A 19,287-nucleotide genomic window follows, 5' to 3' on the forward strand; every position below is an offset into this window, starting at 1 on the left:
TTAGAAAGTTTTATTTTGGGGCCAGAGAGATAGCATGGAGGTAGTGCATTTGCCTTGCACGCAAAAGGTCGGTGGTTCGAATCCTGGCATCCCATAAGGTCCCGCGCCCCTACCAGGAGCAATTTCTGAGCATAGAGCTAGGAGTAACCCCTGAGCGCTGCCAGATGTGATCCAAAAACCAAGAAAAAAAAAGTTTTATTTTTCTGGAAATAATTTCACAAAACTAGAAACTAAGAATGGTATATAAATTGAATTTACTATTTATTTGATATCCAATAAGCATGGTTTCTGGCTTAGATTTCACCACAATCCTAAATTCTGTACTCCTTTTTTTTTTTTTTAATTCTGTACTCCTGAACCAGTGAGTTTGAGTCAGAATTAGTTGTAATGACCCATCCTCAACGTATTTTTTAAATATATTTTTTATTTAAACACCTTGATTACATACATGATTGTGTTGTTTGGGTTTCAGTCATGTAAAGAACACCACCATCACCAGTGCAACATTCCCATCACCAATGTCCCAAGTCTCCCTGCTCCCCACCCAACCCCCACCTGTACTCTAGACAGGCTTTTTACTTCCCTCATACATTCTCATTATTAGGATCCTCAACATACTTTTTTTTTTTTTTTGGTTTTTGGGCCACACCCGGTAACGCTCAGGGGTTACTCCTGGCTATGTGCTCAGAAGTTGCTCCTGGCTTGGGGGACCATATGGGACACCAAGGATCGAACCGCGGTCCGTCCAAGGCTAGCGCAGGCAAGGCAGGCACCTTACCTTTAGCGCCACTGCCTGGCCCCTCAACATACTTTTTATGCTTAAGTTTTATACTACAAACCTGTCCAATTATATCCTGATCATTAGCAGAACAAATCAAATAGCAAACTTGTCTTATGCTGCATGCCTCAGCTTGATACCTTACTTTTTTTTTTTTTTTTTGGTTTTTGGTTTTTGGGCCACACCCGGTGGTGCTCAGGGGTTACTCCTGGCTGTCTGATCAGAAATAGCTCCTGGCAGGTACGGGGGACCATATGGGACACTGGGATTCGAACCAACCACTTTTGGTCCTGGATCGGCTGTTTGCAAGGCAAACACCGCTGTGCTTTCTCTCCGGGCCCCGATACCTTACTTTGTACAGGGAAGTATACATCAATCCTAAATCCTAAATCCTCAAACAAACTGCTAGTTTTTCTCAGTTCTTATTTCATACCTGAAATAACTTACTACGCTGCTTTCCTCAAATGCTTACATCCACATTCTTTACTTCACCTTTCTTCCAAGGTCAGGAACTTTATTACTTATATGAAATCTAAGCACACAGTACAGGGAACATGATAGCCACTTACTAAATGTAAGGCAGAAAATGGGGTTTATTAATACATGTTAAATTTGGTCATATTCAATTCTTTTTGCCCTCGCCCCCATATTCAATTTTTAAATTAAGAAGGGTGTTTTTTTTTTTCAAATGGCTCTACTACAGAAAGTTTAGATGTTTAGTAAGTTATAACATGCCTCCATTTAAGAACTGTGTGGATAACCATTTGAAGAGTAACAACAAACTCCAGTTTAAAGAATCGAATTTTATAATTTGATCTTAGATAATATATCTAAGATTATTAGAATCATAACAATCATTTTTATTAGTTTAGTATCTTTGAAATTATATTTTCTATTTGTTCCTTCTTGATTGAATTAAGGCCAGCCACATGTAATATAAGCACCCTACCCATTGTACTATTGCTCACTTTGATCCTGAAATTATATGTTCTAAGTGTTTATTGGCAATTGTTTTGCTGATTTTTAAAATACTGATCTTATATTCAGATATCTTGCTAAACATTCTTTTTTTTTTTTGGTTTTTGGGCCACACCCGGTGACGCTCAGGGGTTACTCCTGGTTATGCGCTCAGAAGTCGCTCCTGGCTTGGGGGACCATATGGGACGCCGGGGGATCGAACCGCAGTCCGTCCTAGGCTAGCGCAGGCAAGGCAGGAACCTTACCTCCAGCGCCACCGCCCGGCCCCCTTGCTAAACATTCTTATTAGATTCAATTTCCCCCACCCCACTCTAGTTTCAATCTTTTTCCTGCACACATGCTCAGGATTTTTTATGCAATTACAGTTATTGGTGGATAAAGTCAATTCAGCTTCTTCATTTTCAATCTTTTTAACTTTTATTTCTTCATCTTCATATCAAAGATTACCACCTTTGGCAATGCTAATTAAAAATTTATATATACCTTCTCTTTTTTGATACTACTTTTTCTATCAATAAGCAGATTTAAATAATCTCTATTTTAATTTAATCTCTTCTTTCATTTTTAACACTTTGTTTTATTTATATAAATTATATATATTTATATAAAAATTCAATAAATGGCATTCAACGACAGCTTACCTATTCCCACAGGTTTATGTATGTAATATCTATTACTCGGGTCTAGTGCTTTCTTATCTTCATAATAATTCCTTCTGAGGGTAGGGTTCATATCTGAGCTGACTTGGGGATCACTCCTGGTATTACTCAAGGGAATTCCTGGTCACAAATTATTTACATGTTTTCTGATTTCCAAACATCACATATATTTATTTTTTGCTTTCTGGGTGACACCTGGCAGTGCTCATGAGTCACTCTTGGTTCTGCACTCAGTAACTACTTCTAGTGTGTGCAGTGTGCTATATGAGATGCTAGAGATCGAATTCTGGTCAGCAGCATGCGAGGCAAACACATTACCTTCTGTACTCTGACTCTCATTCCAAATTTCCAAACATTTTAATAAGCACTTCATTTCTGAAGAGCTAGAAGTCATGATGTAGAATATGAATAAAAAATTTAATATTTCATAGGAAAAATTTCTGATTGCTAAGATTTTGTTTTATTAATTTTGGGTTTTTTGTTATACACTTGGTGGGGCTCAGGGCTGGCCTACTTTTAGCTCTGCATTCATAGATCATTCCTGGTATTTAGTGAATTAAAGCCATGGATTGAGCCTGGATCAGCAAGGCAAGTGCTCTATCTGTTGTACTATCACATCAGCCCCTTCAATTATTTTAAAATATTTTATTTTTGGATAGCATTTAAATACCTCTAGGATTATTCAACAGTACTATCAGTGAACAATATACCAAATTTATCAGATACTTATTTACTATATAGCTGTTAGCTTGGAATATTGTACAAAGAATAGCCAACATTTTCTACAAAATTTTAGTTCATTTTCCATTGTTTCTTCATAATAGTATCTTAAGATGTACATGATTTGCCACTTAAATTATAGCTGAATACTTTAAAAACAAAGGAGAGAAAAGATTTGGCACAACCTGACTTACCATCAAGAGGTTCCTGGTATCGAGACTAGGGTGGGCCAAGGAAGAACAGAGGACAAAAAGGGAAAGATGAGGAAGGAGGAAGAACAGAACAGGGGTAAGGTATAGGGGAAAAACACAGAAGTCAGTTTGAGAAGGCAGAAAGATGGGAAGGCTGTACCAGTGTGTAGAAAATATGCAAATATACTACTTACAATGAATTTCTTTCTGCAGACCAAGGCAAGTATATCACAATCATATTTGTAATCAAGATGTTTAAATAAAGAAAAAAAATGAAAGGAAAAAAAAGAAATGCTTGGGATAAAAAAAAAAAAAATTTCTCTCCAGGAAAGTCAGGTATGAAAGTTTTTCTCCAGAAGTGCATAGCACTTGTTTTTGCCAGGTGCCTTGGATTTTCACTACCCTGCTTGTTAATTTCTTAACTAGAGCTATGTGAGTAAAGTTGGGGGTTCCTATTTCTCACTGGAGTTTGAGTCAGCGCAAATATTAAGTAACATTCTTCTCTATTTGCCTGTTTCCCCACAAAGATTTTTCTTTCCCTTGGGTTTTGGACCAAACCTAGTCTTGCTCAGGACTTACACTTCTGGCTCTGCACTCAGGGATCACTCTTAGTAGACTCAATGGACAATATGAAATGCCAGGGATAGAGCCTGAGTCTGTATGCAAAACAAGTGCCCTACCTATAGTACTATCTAAGTCTGGCCCCAGGAAGATTTTTTTCTTAGTTAGTTTCTTTTTTTTCCTTCCTTCCTTCCTTCCTTCCTTCCTTCCTTCCTTCCTTCCTTCCTTCCTTCCTTCCTTCCTTCCTTCCTTCCTTCCTTCCTTCCTTCCTTCCTCCCTCCCTCCCTCCTTCCTTCCCTTCCCTTCCCTTCCCTCCCTCCCTCCCTCCCTCCCTCCCTCCCTCCCTCCCTTCTTTCCTTCTTTCTTCTTTCTGTCTTGCTTTCTGTCGTTCTCTTTCTTTCTTCTTTCTTTCTTTCTTTCTTTCTTTCTTTCTCTTTCTTTCTTTCTTTCTCTCTCTTTCTTCCTTCCTTCCTTTCTTTTTTCTCTTTTTCTCTCTCTCTTTCTTTCTCTCTTTCTCTTTCTTTCTTTCTTTCTTTCTTTCTTTCTCTCTCTCTTCCTTCCCTTCCTTCCTTCCTTCCTTCCTTCCTTCCTTCCTTCCTTCCTTCCTTCCTTCCTTCCTTCCTTCCTCTTTCTTCCTCCTTCCCTCTCTCAATGTGATGTACCAAAACTATAGTTTGTTTTTTTTTGGTTTTTGGTTTTTGGGTCACACCCAGCAGTGCTCTGGAGGCTCCGGGGACCATATGGGATGCTGGGATCCGAACCACCGTCCTTCTGCAAGGCAAATGCCCTACCTCCATGCTATCTCTCCGGCCCACCAGAACTATATTTGATCATCTTTAATTTAAAGGATATTACTATTAATAAATTTTTCATTACTCATAAGTTCCTATCTAGTTTTCTTCTATCTAATGCTCCTGACCTGTTTGGGTCTAAAAAGAAGAGTAATCTGAAAAACAAGCTTAGTTGTCTTCCCATAAAATAAATTTACGAAGATTTAACTTAACTATTCTGAAAACTTTAATAGTTATCATTTTTTCAACTATATATGGATATAACTATTTTATGAAACCATTACACATTAAACTACTTCTTCTAGGAGTTGAAGAAATAGTACAGCACGTAGGGCACTAACCTTACATCTGGCCAACCAGGTTTGATCCCCAGCATCCCATATAGTCCCCTGAGCATGGCCAGGAGTAATTCCTGGGTGCTAAGCCAGGAGTCAACCCTGAGTATTAACCAAAAATAAAAACAAACAAATAGAAAACTTCTTTCTCTAGCTTCATAAACCAATTCCTTCGGCAGCAAATAAAATTTTTAAATGGGGGCCGGAGCATTGGAACATGTGGTAAAGCATCTGTCTGCCTGCGTGCGCTAGCCTAAGACGAACTGTGTTCAATCCTGGCGTCCCATATGGTCCCCCAAGTCAGGAGCGATTTCTGAGTGCATAGCCAGGAGTAACCCCTGAGCGTCATAGGATGTGGTCCAAATAGGAAAAAAAATTTTTTATTAAATGTAAAATCTGCTATTTAAGGAGTATTTTATATCTGTTTATCCTAAATTGCTCAGATCACAAAACACAAAACTGGTTAGTCAGAAAGCTAACTAGTTTAAAAAACATTCGTACTTACACACTTGTAAATGTTTTGTGCAATTGACTCTGTATCTTCAACTAAATTAGAACTTTAGGGGCTGTAGCAATAGCAAAATGGTAAGGCATTTGCCTTCCCAGTTGTGACCCCAAAACAAAACAATACAAAACAAAACCTTTATAGAAGGTTTTCACCTTTGGGAAATCAAACACAATTTTTTTTTCCCCATTGAGGTTATTTTAACTAGTTTTTTGTTTGGCTGGTTTGGGGGGGGCACCCCCAGTGGTGCTTAGGGGTCACTCCTGGCTCTGCACTCAGAAATTGCTCCTGGCAGGCTCAGGGGACCATATGAGATGCCGGATCGGCAGCAGGCAAGACAAACACCCTACTACTGCTCTATCACTCCGGTCCGTAACTATAGTATTTTTTAACTGTTTAATTTATTGTCTAATTTCTTTACTTTTGGGCATTTGGATCATGCCCAGCTATGCTTTGAGCTTATTCCTAGCTCTGCACTCTAAAGTTCATTCCCTAAAGGGCTCAAGGAACCATGTGGTGTGCAAGTGAATGAACCTGGGTAGCCATATGAAAGCAAGCACAAATCTACTATATTATCTCTACAGCCCCATTAACTATAGTTTTTAAATACTATTTTTATTTTATAGACTATCAAATTCTTTTATAATGGCAAGGAACTTTAAAAATAGGGGCCAGGAAGATAGCTCAAAGTACCAGAGCACAAACCAAGAATGCTCAAGGCCCAGAGTTCAATCCTCAATACTAAACAGCCTTCCCCCAGCACTATATCCCTGTTAGGTCCCAGTATCACTGGGCGCAAGCATTGAACCACACAGTCACACACAACCAAACTGAGCTTTGTGTCCCCTAATAATTTCTTGGGTATATTTCCTTGTTCTATACCTCCAACTATAAAAAAAGTGACTAAACTCTTACCTGATGGTCCTGAATCTTCCTGCCCACCACTCTGAAGGTGTTGTTGCCTGTATGGTGATATATATGAACTCTGCTGAACCCAGTTGAGCCACCAGCTGGCACCCACTTCTTATTGGCATCATCATAAACCATCACAGCAGCCCTTGCCTGACAGATACTCTGTTCACTGTATTTAAAAAAAAAAAAAAAAAAGCATACTTCAGATATTTAATACAAAACACTTTCCCATATAACCAAATAAATCAGGGTTAATCAACCTGGTATAGATAGTAAACAATTAATCTTTCACTGGGTGCCAGGAAAGGGCAATGAACAATCCAATGGGAATGTCTTATCAAAATTGAAGTGCAGTGAAAGACTAGAAGGGGATCAGGATCTATGGTGAGTATTGAAACAAAGCCATGCAAATTACTTTCTTTAAATTAAAATATCTACTAGTCATGAAACAGAAAGCACTTACAAGTTATATTACATTTACTTATAATATTGGTAACCTGTTTGGTAATCTCCTTTGCTAACATCAGGATTACTTCAAGGATTATATAACACATTTTAGGATTATATAGCACTATAGAACCCCTTGAGATACCGTGTGACAACTAACAATCAGCAAAGGGCAATGTGACTAAGTTCTTGGCTCCACTTGGCAAGGTAACAAAACATTCTAGGTTTCAATGTTCTTCATTTAGAAATAAAAACTAAAGTGAGACAATATTTACAGTTCTTTCTATATTATCCATTCTATTTTTAACAATTAAACATTGACAGAGGCTCGGCTGGGACCAGAACACTCCACATGCCAGGATTTCGTGGGCTTTTGACTGGTATGATGGGGGCTCTGGGCAGGACAGCTAGCCATAGGACCCTGGGCTGACCACTTTGTCCAGGAGAGCATGATTCCCCCCACACCAGGCGGGTCTTCAGGGCCACGCCTGGTTAATCGGGCCTTGGGGGGAGGGGGTGAGAAATTCCTCCCTAGGCATCCAAAAACTGCAGAGCCTTGGCTGGGCCCAGAACACTCCGAATGCCAGGATTTCTTGGTGTGTTTGCCTGGTATGTTGGGGGCTCTGGGCAGGACAGCTAGCCATAGGACCCCTGGGCTGACCACTTAGTCCAGGGGAACAAGATTCCCCCACACCAGGCGGGTCTTCAGGGCCACGCCTGGTTAATCGGGCCCTGGGGGGAGGGGGTGAGAAATCCTTCCTAGGCATCCAAAAACCACAGAGGCTCGGCTGGGACCAGAACACTCCACATGCCAGGATTTCGTGGGCTTTTGACTGGTATGATGGGGGCTCTGGGCAGGACAGCTAGCCATAGGACCCTGGGCTGACCACTTTGTCCAGGAGAGCATGATTCCCCCCACACCAGGCGGGTCTTCAGGGCCACGCCTGGTTAATCGGGCCTTGGGGGGAGGGGGTGAGAAATTCCTCCCTAGGCATCCAAAAACTGCAGAGCCTTGGCTGGGCCCAGAACACTCCGAATGCCAGGATTTCTTGGTGTGTTTGCCTGGTATGTTGGGGGCTCTGGGCAGGACAGCTAGCCATAGGACCCCTGGGCTGACCACTTAGTCCAGGGGAACAAGATTCCCCCACACCAGGCGGGTCTTCAGGGCCACGCCTGGTTAATCGGGCCCTGGGGGGAGGGGGTGAGAAATCCTTCCTAGGCATCCAAAAACCACAGAGGCTCGGCTGGGACCAGAACACTCCACATGCCAGGATTTCGTGGGCTTTTGACTGGTATGATGGGGGCTCTGGGCAGGACAGCTAGCCATAGGACCCTGGGCTGACCACTTTGTCCAGGAGAGCATGATTCCCCCCACACCAGGCGGGTCTTCAGGGCCACGCCTGGTTAATCGGGCCTTGGGGGGAGGGGGTGAGAAATTCCTCCCTAGGCATCCAAAAACTGCAGAGCCTTGGCTGGGCCCAGAACACTCCGAATGCCAGGATTTCTTGGTGTGTTTGCCTGGTATGTTGGGGGCTCTGGGCAGGACAGCTAGCCATAGGACCCCTGGGCTGACCACTTAGTCCAGGGGAACAAGATTCCCCCACACCAGGCGGGTCTTCAGGGCCACGCCTGGTTAATCGGGCCCTGGGGGGAGGGGGTGAGAAATCCTTCCTAGGCATCCAAAAACCACAGAGGCTCGGCTGGGACCAGAACACTCCACATGCCAGGATTTCGTGGGCTTTTGACTGGTATGATGGGGGCTCTGGGCAGGACAGCTAGCCATAGGACCCTGGGCTGACCACTTTGTCCAGGAGAGCATGATTCCCCCCACACCAGGCGGGTCTTCAGGGCCACGCCTGGTTAATCGGGCCTTGGGGGGAGGGGGTGAGAAATTCCTCCCTAGGCATCCAAAAACTGCAGAGCCTTGGCTGGGCCCAGAACACTCCGAATGCCAGGATTTCTTGGTGTGTTTGCCTGGTATGTTGGGGGCTCTGGGCAGGACAGCTAGCCATAGGACCCCTGGGCTGACCACTTAGTCCAGGGGAACAAGATTCCCCCACACCAGGCGGGTCTTCAGGGCCACGCCTGGTTAATCGGGCCCTGGGGGGAGGGGGTGAGAAATCCTTCCTAGGCATCCAAAAACCACAGAGGCTCGGCTGGGACCAGAACACTCCACATGCCAGGATTTCGTGGGCTTTTGACTGGTATGATGGGGGCTCTGGGCAGGACAGCTAGCCATAGGACCCTGGGCTGACCACTTTGTCCAGGAGAGCATGATTCCCCCCACACCAGGCGGGTCTTCAGGGCCACGCCTGGTTAATCGGGCCTTGGGGGGAGGGGGTGAGAAATTCCTCCCTAGGCATCCAAAAACTGCAGAGCCTTGGCTGGGCCCAGAACACTCCGAATGCCAGGATTTCTTGGTGTGTTTGCCTGGTATGTTGGGGGCTCTGGGCAGGACAGCTAGCCATAGGACCCCTGGGCTGACCACTTAGTCCAGGGGAACAAGATTCCCCCACACCAGGCGGGTCTTCAGGGCCACGCCTGGTTAATCGGGCCCTGGGGGGAGGGGGTGAGAAATCCTTCCTAGGCATCCAAAAACCACAGAGGCTCGGCTGGGACCAGAACACTCCACATGCCAGGATTTCGTGGGCTTTTGACTGGTATGATGGGGGCTCTGGGCAGGACAGCTAGCCATAGGACCCTGGGCTGACCACTTTGTCCAGGAGAGCATGATTCCCCCCACACCAGGCGGGTCTTCAGGGCCACGCCTGGTTAATCGGGCCTTGGGGGGAGGGGGTGAGAAATTCCTCCCTAGGCATCCAAAAACTGCAGAGCCTTGGCTGGGCCCAGAACACTCCGAATGCCAGGATTTCTTGGTGTGTTTGCCTGGTATGTTGGGGGCTCTGGGCAGGACAGCTAGCCATAGGACCCCTGGGCTGACCACTTAGTCCAGGGGAACAAGATTCCCCCACACCAGGCGGGTCTTCAGGGCCACGCCTGGTTAATCGGGCCCTGGGGGGAGGGGGTGAGAAATCCTTCCTAGGCATCCAAAAACCACAGAGGCTCGGCTGGGACCAGAACACTCCACATGCCAGGATTTCGTGGGCTTTTGACTGGTATGATGGGGGCTCTGGGCAGGACAGCTAGCCATAGGACCCTGGGCTGACCACTTTGTCCAGGAGAGCATGATTCCCCCCACACCAGGCGGGTCTTCAGGGCCACGCCTGGTTAATCGGGCCTTGGGGGGAGGGGGTGAGAAATTCCTCCCTAGGCATCCAAAAACTGCAGAGCCTTGGCTGGGCCCAGAACACTCCGAATGCCAGGATTTCTTGGTGTGTTTGCCTGGTATGTTGGGGGCTCTGGGCAGGACAGCTAGCCATAGGACCCCTGGGCTGACCACTTAGTCCAGGGGAACAAGATTCCCCCACACCAGGCGGGTCTTCAGGGCCACGCCTGGTTAATCGGGCCCTGGGGGGAGGGGGTGAGAAATCCTTCCTAGGCATCCAAAAACCACAGAGGCTCGGCTGGGACCAGAACACTCCACATGCCAGGATTTCGTGGGCTTTTGACTGGTATGATGGGGGCTCTGGGCAGGACAGCTAGCCATAGGACCCTGGGCTGACCACTTTGTCCAGGAGAGCATGATTCCCCCCACACCAGGCGGGTCTTCAGGGCCACGCCTGGTTAATCGGGCCTTGGGGGGAGGGGGTGAGAAATTCCTCCCTAGGCATCCAAAAACTGCAGAGCCTTGGCTGGGCCCAGAACACTCCGAATGCCAGGATTTCTTGGTGTGTTTGCCTGGTATGTTGGGGGCTCTGGGCAGGACAGCTAGCCATAGGACCCCTGGGCTGACCACTTAGTCCAGGGGAACAAGATTCCCCCACACCAGGCGGGTCTTCAGGGCCACGCCTGGTTAATCGGGCCCTGGGGGGAGGGGGTGAGAAATCCTTCCTAGGCATCCAAAAACCACAGAGGCTCGGCTGGGACCAGAACACTCCACATGCCAGGATTTCGTGGGCTTTTGACTGGTATGATGGGGGCTCTGGGCAGGACAGCTAGCCATAGGACCCTGGGCTGACCACTTTGTCCAGGAGAGCATGATTCCCCCCACACCAGGCGGGTCTTCAGGGCCACGCCTGGTTAATCGGGCCTTGGGGGGAGGGGGTGAGAAATTCCTCCCTAGGCATTCAAAAACTGCAGAGCCTTGGCTGGGCCCAGAACACTCCGAATGCCAGGATTTCTTGGTGTGTTTGCCTGGTATGTTGGGGGCTCTGGGCAGGACAGCTAGCCATAGGACCCCTGGGCTGACCACTTAGTCCAGGGGAACAAGATTCCCCCACACCAGGCGGGTCTTCAGGGCCACGCCTGGTTAATCGGGCCCTGGGGGGAGGGGGTGAGAAATCCTTCCTAGGCATCCAAAAACCACAGAGGCTCGGCTGGGACCAGAACACTCCACATGCCAGGATTTCGTGGGCTTTTGACTGGTATGATGGGGGCTCTGGGCAGGACAGCTAGCCATAGGACCCTGGGCTGACCACTTTGTCCAGGAGAGCATGATTCCCCCCACACCAGGCGGGTCTTCAGGGCCACGCCTGGTTAATCGGGCCTTGGGGGGAGGGGGTGAGAAATTCCTCCCTAGGCATCCAAAAACTGCAGAGCCTTGGCTGGGCCCAGAACACTCCGAATGCCAGGATTTCTTGGTGTGTTTGCCTGGTATGTTGGGGGCTCTGGGCAGGACAGCTAGCCATAGGACCCCTGGGCTGACCACTTAGTCCAGGGGAACAAGATTCCCCCACACCAGGCGGGTCTTCAGGGCCACGCCTGGTTAATCGGGCCCTGGGGGGAGGGGGTGAGAAATCCTTCCTAGGCATCCAAAAACCACAGAGGCTCGGCTGGGACCAGAACACTCCACATGCCAGGATTTCGTGGGCTTTTGACTGGTATGATGGGGGCTCTGGGCAGGACAGCTAGCCATAGGACCCTGGGCTGACCACTTTGTCCAGGAGAGCATGATTCCCCCCACACCAGGCGGGTCTTCAGGGCCACGCCTGGTTAATCGGGCCTTGGGGGGAGGGGGTGAGAAATTCCTCCCTAGGCATCCAAAAACTGCAGAGCCTTGGCTGGGCCCAGAACACTCCGAATGCCAGGATTTCTTGGTGTGTTTGCCTGGTATGTTGGGGGCTCTGGGCAGGACAGCTAGCCATAGGACCCCTGGGCTGACCACTTAGTCCAGGGGAACAAGATTCCCCCACACCAGGCGGGTCTTCAGGGCCACGCCTGGTTAATCGGGCCCTGGGGGGAGGGGGTGAGAAATCCTTCCTAGGCATCCAAAAACCACAGAGGCTCGGCTGGGACCAGAACACTCCACATGCCAGGATTTCGTGGGCTTTTGACTGGTATGATGGGGGCTCTGGGCAGGACAGCTAGCCATAGGACCCTGGGCTGACCACTTTGTCCAGGAGAGCATGATTCCCCCCACACCAGGCGGGTCTTCAGGGCCACGCCTGGTTAATCGGGCCTTGGGGGGAGGGGGTGAGAAATTCCTCCCTAGGCATCCAAAAACTACAGAGCCTTGGCTGGGCCCAGAACACTCCGAATGCCAGGATTTCTTGGTGTGTTTGCCTGGTATGTTGGGGGCTCTGGGCAGGACAGCTAGCCATAGGACCCCTGGGCTGACCACTTAGTCCAGGGGAACAAGATTCCCCCACACCAGGCGGGTCTTCAGGGCCACGCCTGGTTAATCGGGCCCTGGGGGGAGGGGGTGAGAAATCCTTCCTAGGCATCCAAAAACCACAGAGGCTCGGCTGGGACCAGAACACTCCACATGCCAGGATTTCGTGGGCTTTTGACTGGTATGATGGGGGCTCTGGGCAGGACAGCTAGCCATAGGACCCTGGGCTGACCACTTTGTCCAGGAGAGCATGATTCCCCCCACACCAGGCGGGTCTTCAGGGCCACGCCTGGTTAATCGGGCCTTGGGGGGAGGGGGTGAGAAATTCCTCCCTAGGCATCCAAAAACTGCAGAGCCTTGGCTGGGCCCAGAACACTCCGAATGCCAGGATTTCTTGGTGTGTTTGCCTGGTATGTTGGGGGCTCTGGGCAGGACAGCTAGCCATAGGACCCCTGGGCTGACCACTTAGTCCAGGGGAACAAGATTCCCCCACACCAGGCGGGTCTTCAGGGCCACGCCTGGTTAATCGGGCCCTGGGGGGAGGGGGTGAGAAATCCTTCCTAGGCATCCAAAAACCACAGAGGCTCGGCTGGGACCAGAACACTCCACATGCCAGGATTTCGTGGGCTTTTGACTGGTATGATGGGGGCTCTGGGCAGGACAGCTAGCCATAGGACCCTGGGCTGACCACTTTGTCCAGGAGAGCATGATTCCCCCCACACCAGGCGGGTCTTCAGGGCCACGCCTGGTTAATCGGGCCTTGGGGGGAGGGGGTGAGAAATTCCTCCCTAGGCATCCAAAAACTGCAGAGCCTTGGCTGGGCCCAGAACACTCCGAATGCCAGGATTTCTTGGTGTGTTTGCCTGGTATGTTGGGGGCTCTGGGCAGGACAGCTAGCCATAGGACCCCTGGGCTGACCACTTAGTCCAGGGGAACAAGATTCCCCCACACCAGGCGGGTCTTCAGGGCCACGCCTGGTTAATCGGGCCCTGGGGGGAGGGGGTGAGAAATCCTTCCTAGGCATCCAAAAACCACAGAGGCTCGGCTGGGACCAGAACACTCCACATGCCAGGATTTCGTGGGCTTTTGACTGGTATGATGGGGGCTCTGGGCAGGACAGCTAGCCATAGGACCCTGGGCTGACCACTTTGTCCAGGAGAGCATGATTCCCCCCACACCAGGCGGGTCTTCAGGGCCACGCCTGGTTAATCGGGCCTTGGGGGGAGGGGGTGAGAAATTCCTCCCTAGGCATCCAAAAACTGCAGAGCCTTGGCTGGGCCCAGAACACTCCGAATGCCAGGATTTCTTGGTGTGTTTGCCTGGTATGTTGGGGGCTCTGGGCAGGACAGCTAGCCATAGGACCCCTGGGCTGACCACTTAGTCCAGGGGAACAAGATTCCCCCACACCAGGCGGGTCTTCAGGGCCACGCCTGGTTAATCGGGCCCTGGGGGGAGGGGGTGAGAAATCCTTCCTAGGCATCCAAAAACCACAGAGGCTCGGCTGGGACCAGAACACTCCACATGCCAGGATTTCGTGGGCTTTTGACTGGTATGATGGGGGCTCTGGGCAGGACAGCTAGCCATAGGACCCTGGGCTGACCACTTTGTCCAGGAGAGCATGATTCCCCCCACACCAGGCGGGTCTTCAGGGCCACGCCTGGTTAATCGGGCCTTGGGGGGAGGGGGTGAGAAATTCCTCCCTAGGCATCCAAAAACTGCAGAGCCTTGGCTGGGCCCAGAACACTCCGAATGCCAGGATTTCTTGGTGTGTTTGCCTGGTATGTTGGGGGCTCTGGGCAGGACAGCTAGCCATAGGACCCCTGGGCTGACCACTTAGTCCAGGGGAACAAGATTCCCCCACACCAGGCGGGTCTTCAGGGCCACGCCTGGTTAATCGGGCCCTGGGGGGAGGGGGTGAGAAATCCTTCCTAGGCATCCAAAAACCACAGAGGCTCGGCTGGGACCAGAACACTCCACATGCCAGGATTTCGTGGGCTTTTGACTGGTATGATGGGGGCTCTGGGCAGGACAGCTAGCCATAGGACCCTGGGCTGACCACTTTGTCCAGGAGAGCATGATTCCCCCTACACCAGGCGGGTCTTCAGGGCCACGCCTGGTTAATCGGGCCTTGGGGGGAGGGGGTGAGAAATTCCTCCCTAGGCATCCAAAAACTACAGAACCGCGCGGGGGCTTACGCCCCCGCGCGTACTTCATGTATTTCATGTATTCAGAATATCCCTTATTCTTATGTTATGTTTTCCGTACACAGAATGTTTATTTTGTATTCTCCCCTTTCCCACACCCCTACAAAGCTCTTTTTCACTCCTTAACTCTCTAACCCCTTCTCAAACATCACTAATCTAGTTTTCTCTTTTTAACTTCAGTAGTGTAGAATCGTAATCACAGTCCAAAGCTGTGCATTGTGTATGACAACCCCAAACTGTTTCAAGATACATAAAATGGACACGTATTTCTTTAGAATATTTTGTGTTTTTTCTCTGACAGCTATAATTCTTACTAAATGTTGTCTTATATAGTGATGATTCTAACCACTTTTTATGTTCTCTTTTTGAGCTGTTTAACAAGGAATTTTGGTGGAAGAGTCCCCCAGTTTAATGCTTATGATTGAATCATGTCAATGGAATCATTGTAATTGTTCTTATGGCCCCCATACGCGCCAATAACACCATGTGGCATTGCTTCTTATTTGCATAGGCACATTAAAATGGGAAAATAGTATAAATACAAATAAGATCCTATCTAATAGAGATTAGAACACACAAACCTTGTAGTGCAAAGGGACCTTACACCCTGAACATTGACATAACGACCTGGCACAGACGTCAGAAGAAAGGGCATATTCCATTCTCCCCTGAACCAGGAAAGCCATCCACGAAACATCCAGGCTGGTCTATAACATCACTTGGAAGCAATCCTCTACCATGGAAGACCTACACTGCTCAGACTTCGACCTGCTCAAAAGAGACTTCCCTTAACACTGAGAAGACTTAACAACAACAACGACCGGCTTACAGGACAGGGCTCCCTGCATTGCCCTTTGATTGTGAGGTGAAAGGAGAGGATGCTCCACGTCCTGACTTCAATGTAAGATATGCAGATTCCAGGATCTTTAATACAGAAACATGATACCAACAACAGAGACTGTGTGAAAAATAAAAGTGTGTTGGCACTACAGACAATGTATTGGATTGGACGATCTAGCTTGCTTGGAGCCTAGACTTGGTCTTGTGCCAGGAAACTTCAGGGGTCTGGTCTCTTTGTACTTAGGCCAAGGTTATTTCTTTCCATGTTCCTCATATTTTGGTGAGCCTATGCAAACAACAATTGCCACTCTAACACCATTCTTACTGTGCTCCTTTAACTCTAATCCTTAAAAAGAACTCACTTAAAATTTGAGGTTAACTTAAGCTAATATGCATGTATATGGAAATGTAAGAAAATACTATGCCTGTAATGTTTAAGGAGTTACGTAAGTTTTATGGCTTTAGATTGCCTTGTGTACTGTTAAGAAATATTATAATGTATTACAATCTGGGGACTTGAGGGACAAAGTAATTGTACATGGATTCTGTGTTATTTATCTTAATGTTCTTTGGCTGAAATTTCAAAGTTAATATATCAGCAAGGGGACTTCTGAGAATTATGTTATGGGTGATTGTCCTTCCACTGTAACTTTACCTTGTCCTCTTACTTTGCACCCTTGTTCTCATAATTAAAAATAAAAATTTAAAAAAAAAAAAAAAAAAAAAAAAAAACAATTAAACATTAACAACAACAAAAATGACCAATTCTGCCACAGAACTTTTAAATCTTAGCATCATCTCAATAGCTACAGACTAAAATAAATAAAAATAAGATGTCAAAGTGATCCAAATTTAATATAAAGCAAGCTTCATTTTCAAGAATGCATGTTTATTAAGAACTGATCCAAAATTTACTTTATTTCATACCATAATTAAAAATGTATCAAATACAGTAGTAACCAACAGAATAAAACATGTACACAAACAAATGCTGACACTAACAGAAGATAGATTGAAAATGGAGAAGATCTAGGAGCCAGCTTGTTATAAAAGCAACACTGATTATTCCATCCATAACAGTCTCAACGATTTTAAACAGCTCATCATGTTAGTTCTTCTTTGCTACCCTCAGAAACAAAAAGTCACTTTCACACCCTTCCCTAGTCCTCACAGTGAGGTGTTACTCAACGTGTTATGTGTGACTGGAGGACAGACACTCAGGAGAGACCTGAAAGAAGTTACAGTACAGAGCAACAAAGTTGTTCAGAATAGAGTAGCTATAACTGGTTATAATGTTCCACCTAGAGCGATTTTATAAAAACTAATCTGTAGAAAAGTTTGTGCAGCACAAATATGGAAATAAACCCTATGGTACTGTCTAAATTTTTATGTTATTCTGAAATTTTTCTGGTAAAATAGTTCTGGGAACAAAGACAAGCCAATGACTAAAGCTTGAATTATTTTTAAAAGCTTGATTAAAGAGCATTCTTAGCACAGCAGTTGAAATCTCTTCGTCACACATAACAAAAATTACTTAAATAACAACATATACATAACCAGATGCAAAGATTACATAAAACAAACTAGGGTGAGGTAAAATGTTTCATCTAAGTAGTTAAGAAGTTCAAGAAGTCAATTTCTAATGACTAAGTATTTATAGCTAAAAATTATACCTGTTTAAGTTTTTCAAAATCTAGCATAAGGCAAACATTCCCCCACCCAAGCTCAATGTTGTGCTTCCTAACGACCCCCAAAAGGACTTCAAGAATATGCCATGCCCATCAGATCCCTTAAAGATAATATTCTATTCACATAATAATTAGCCTTTAAAAAAAAAAAAGCGGGAAAAGAACCTCCCAAGTGTTGCTCAAGAGGTCTAGGGACTCCACTGGCAATTCAGGGCCAACTATGCCTAGTAGCAAGACTGAGCATATAATGCTGCTCAGGCCCTACAGATCTGGGAAAACAGGGCCACCCCAACAGTATTCAGGGACCTCCAAGCTCATACCTGGCAATGTGATGCAGGGGATTAACACTAGTGAGGTGCAGGCCTAGCATGCACCCCAACTATTGGGACTACACCCAACCCCTAATAACTAGCAATCTAACAATCCTCTACCACTGTTCTTTGTTTCCTTCTCCCTTGTCTGACAAAAAACTACATGCAACATACTGTATATAAAGCAATAAAATAGTAATAAGAACAATTGAGAGATTCTTCTGATAAGTTCTTGTTCTATGACTGAGAAAGGAGGTAAGTAAATTTCTGAACTGCTGAAATTGTATACATTGGTACCGTTTTTCTAGAAGTGACATGAATGGAAGGTAAGATTTTGAAACCATAGGTACTAAAGAGCAAAGGGGAAAAATAGAAAAAAGATCTAAGCAAGTACAACCAACAAATAAGACAGAAAATTTATCATTTTTATGCTACCATTTTATCTACATTATTACAAGCCTCAAAATGAACACCTAGTCAAAGCCTCCAACATTCTGAGTCAGTAAAGGAACTACGCAAAAAGATTAATTTAGTAAACTGCGATAGTTTTGTGACGATCAAGCACTAAATGAGTTATAAACAAAAATTTCATTTTATGACTTAATGCAAGTGTTATATATAGTCAATTTTACATCTTCCTGATGTTAATTTTGGTATTTTAAAACAAAATTTGGCTTCAGGATTCTAGAGACAGCTGGTTAAAAAAAAAGTATAAAAATCATGACTGCACTAAATTGTGGCTTTGTCGGGTAAGTCATTTCTGAATCGAGTCAATTTCTTGAACAGGTAGTTTTATGAGAGCAGATGGAGCACTTGGCATATTCAATTCTTATACATATTGAAAATTTCTGGTACTTAGCAGAATAAAGATTGTTTAGATATTCTTGTATATGCTATTTACTGAGGTTGCCCAACTCTTCGACAAGTCTTTCAAGTCATTTCTCTTTAATCATAACTTATCAAAGTGTGGTCTTGACAATGCCTACCACAGAGTAGATACTCTTTAAATAATGCTCCTAATTTCATCTGATAAAATCTTTGTCATCCAGATCTGAATCAAATTGTCTTTTTTTTCTTCTGCTAGATCTTTCTTGAGTCCTGAAGGTCAGACTGCTCCTTCCACAGAGTTCCCCCATTTAATTCACTCAATTTTCAACAAGGAGAACTCTCTGAATAATTTATGAACATAGAAAGAAGCTGAGATTTTATACTTCAAGTAGATTAGGAATCCATTCAACAGCTCTTCATTTTGTTTTTGATCTTGGGCCACACCTGGCTGCGCTCAGGGATTACTCCTGGCTCTGTGCTCAGAAAATCACTCCTGGCAGGTTCGGTGACCATATGGGGTGCTGGGAATCAAGTCCAGGTCCGTCAGACATTGGCAGCGTGCAAGGCAAATGCCCCACTGCTGTGCTATCTCTCCACCCGCCACTCAACAGCCTTACGCTGAACATGTTTATTAATTGCGATCCCAGGGATCAGACTTGGAATCTCACACATTTAAAAGCCATGCGCTACCACAGAGCCACAGCCTCAATTCCATGACATATTTTAAAAGATGATACTACAGTGAGAAGGGATTCCAGAAGGTGGTATGGTAATCAAGAATGAAAGTGTGAACACCAGTGAAAAATGTGTATGTGGTGAGATGTGGGCCAGACTAGCATCAAGAGGAAAGCAATAATATATGATGGTT

General features: G+C 46.2%; 1 protein-coding gene across 5 annotated transcripts in view; it reads right to left on the minus strand.

Moving 5' to 3' along the window:
- The window catches only part of ENAH (ENAH actin regulator), a 156,249-nt gene that overhangs the window by 63,710 nt on the left and 73,252 nt on the right, over nucleotides 1-19,287 (minus strand). For all 5 annotated transcript variants that reach the window (XM_049776443.1, XM_049776446.1, XM_049776445.1 and 2 more), the window contains exon 2: nucleotides 6,434-6,599. In XM_049776443.1, coding sequence (XP_049632400.1) covers nucleotides 6,434-6,599 — 166 coding nt within the window. The remainder of the gene's footprint in view (nucleotides 1-6,433; nucleotides 6,600-19,287) is intronic.

The sequence above is a fragment of the Suncus etruscus genome, chromosome 7 (genome assembly GCF_024139225.1).
Source record: "Suncus etruscus isolate mSunEtr1 chromosome 7, mSunEtr1.pri.cur, whole genome shotgun sequence".
Classification (NCBI taxonomy): domain Eukaryota; kingdom Metazoa; phylum Chordata; class Mammalia; order Eulipotyphla; family Soricidae; genus Suncus; species Suncus etruscus.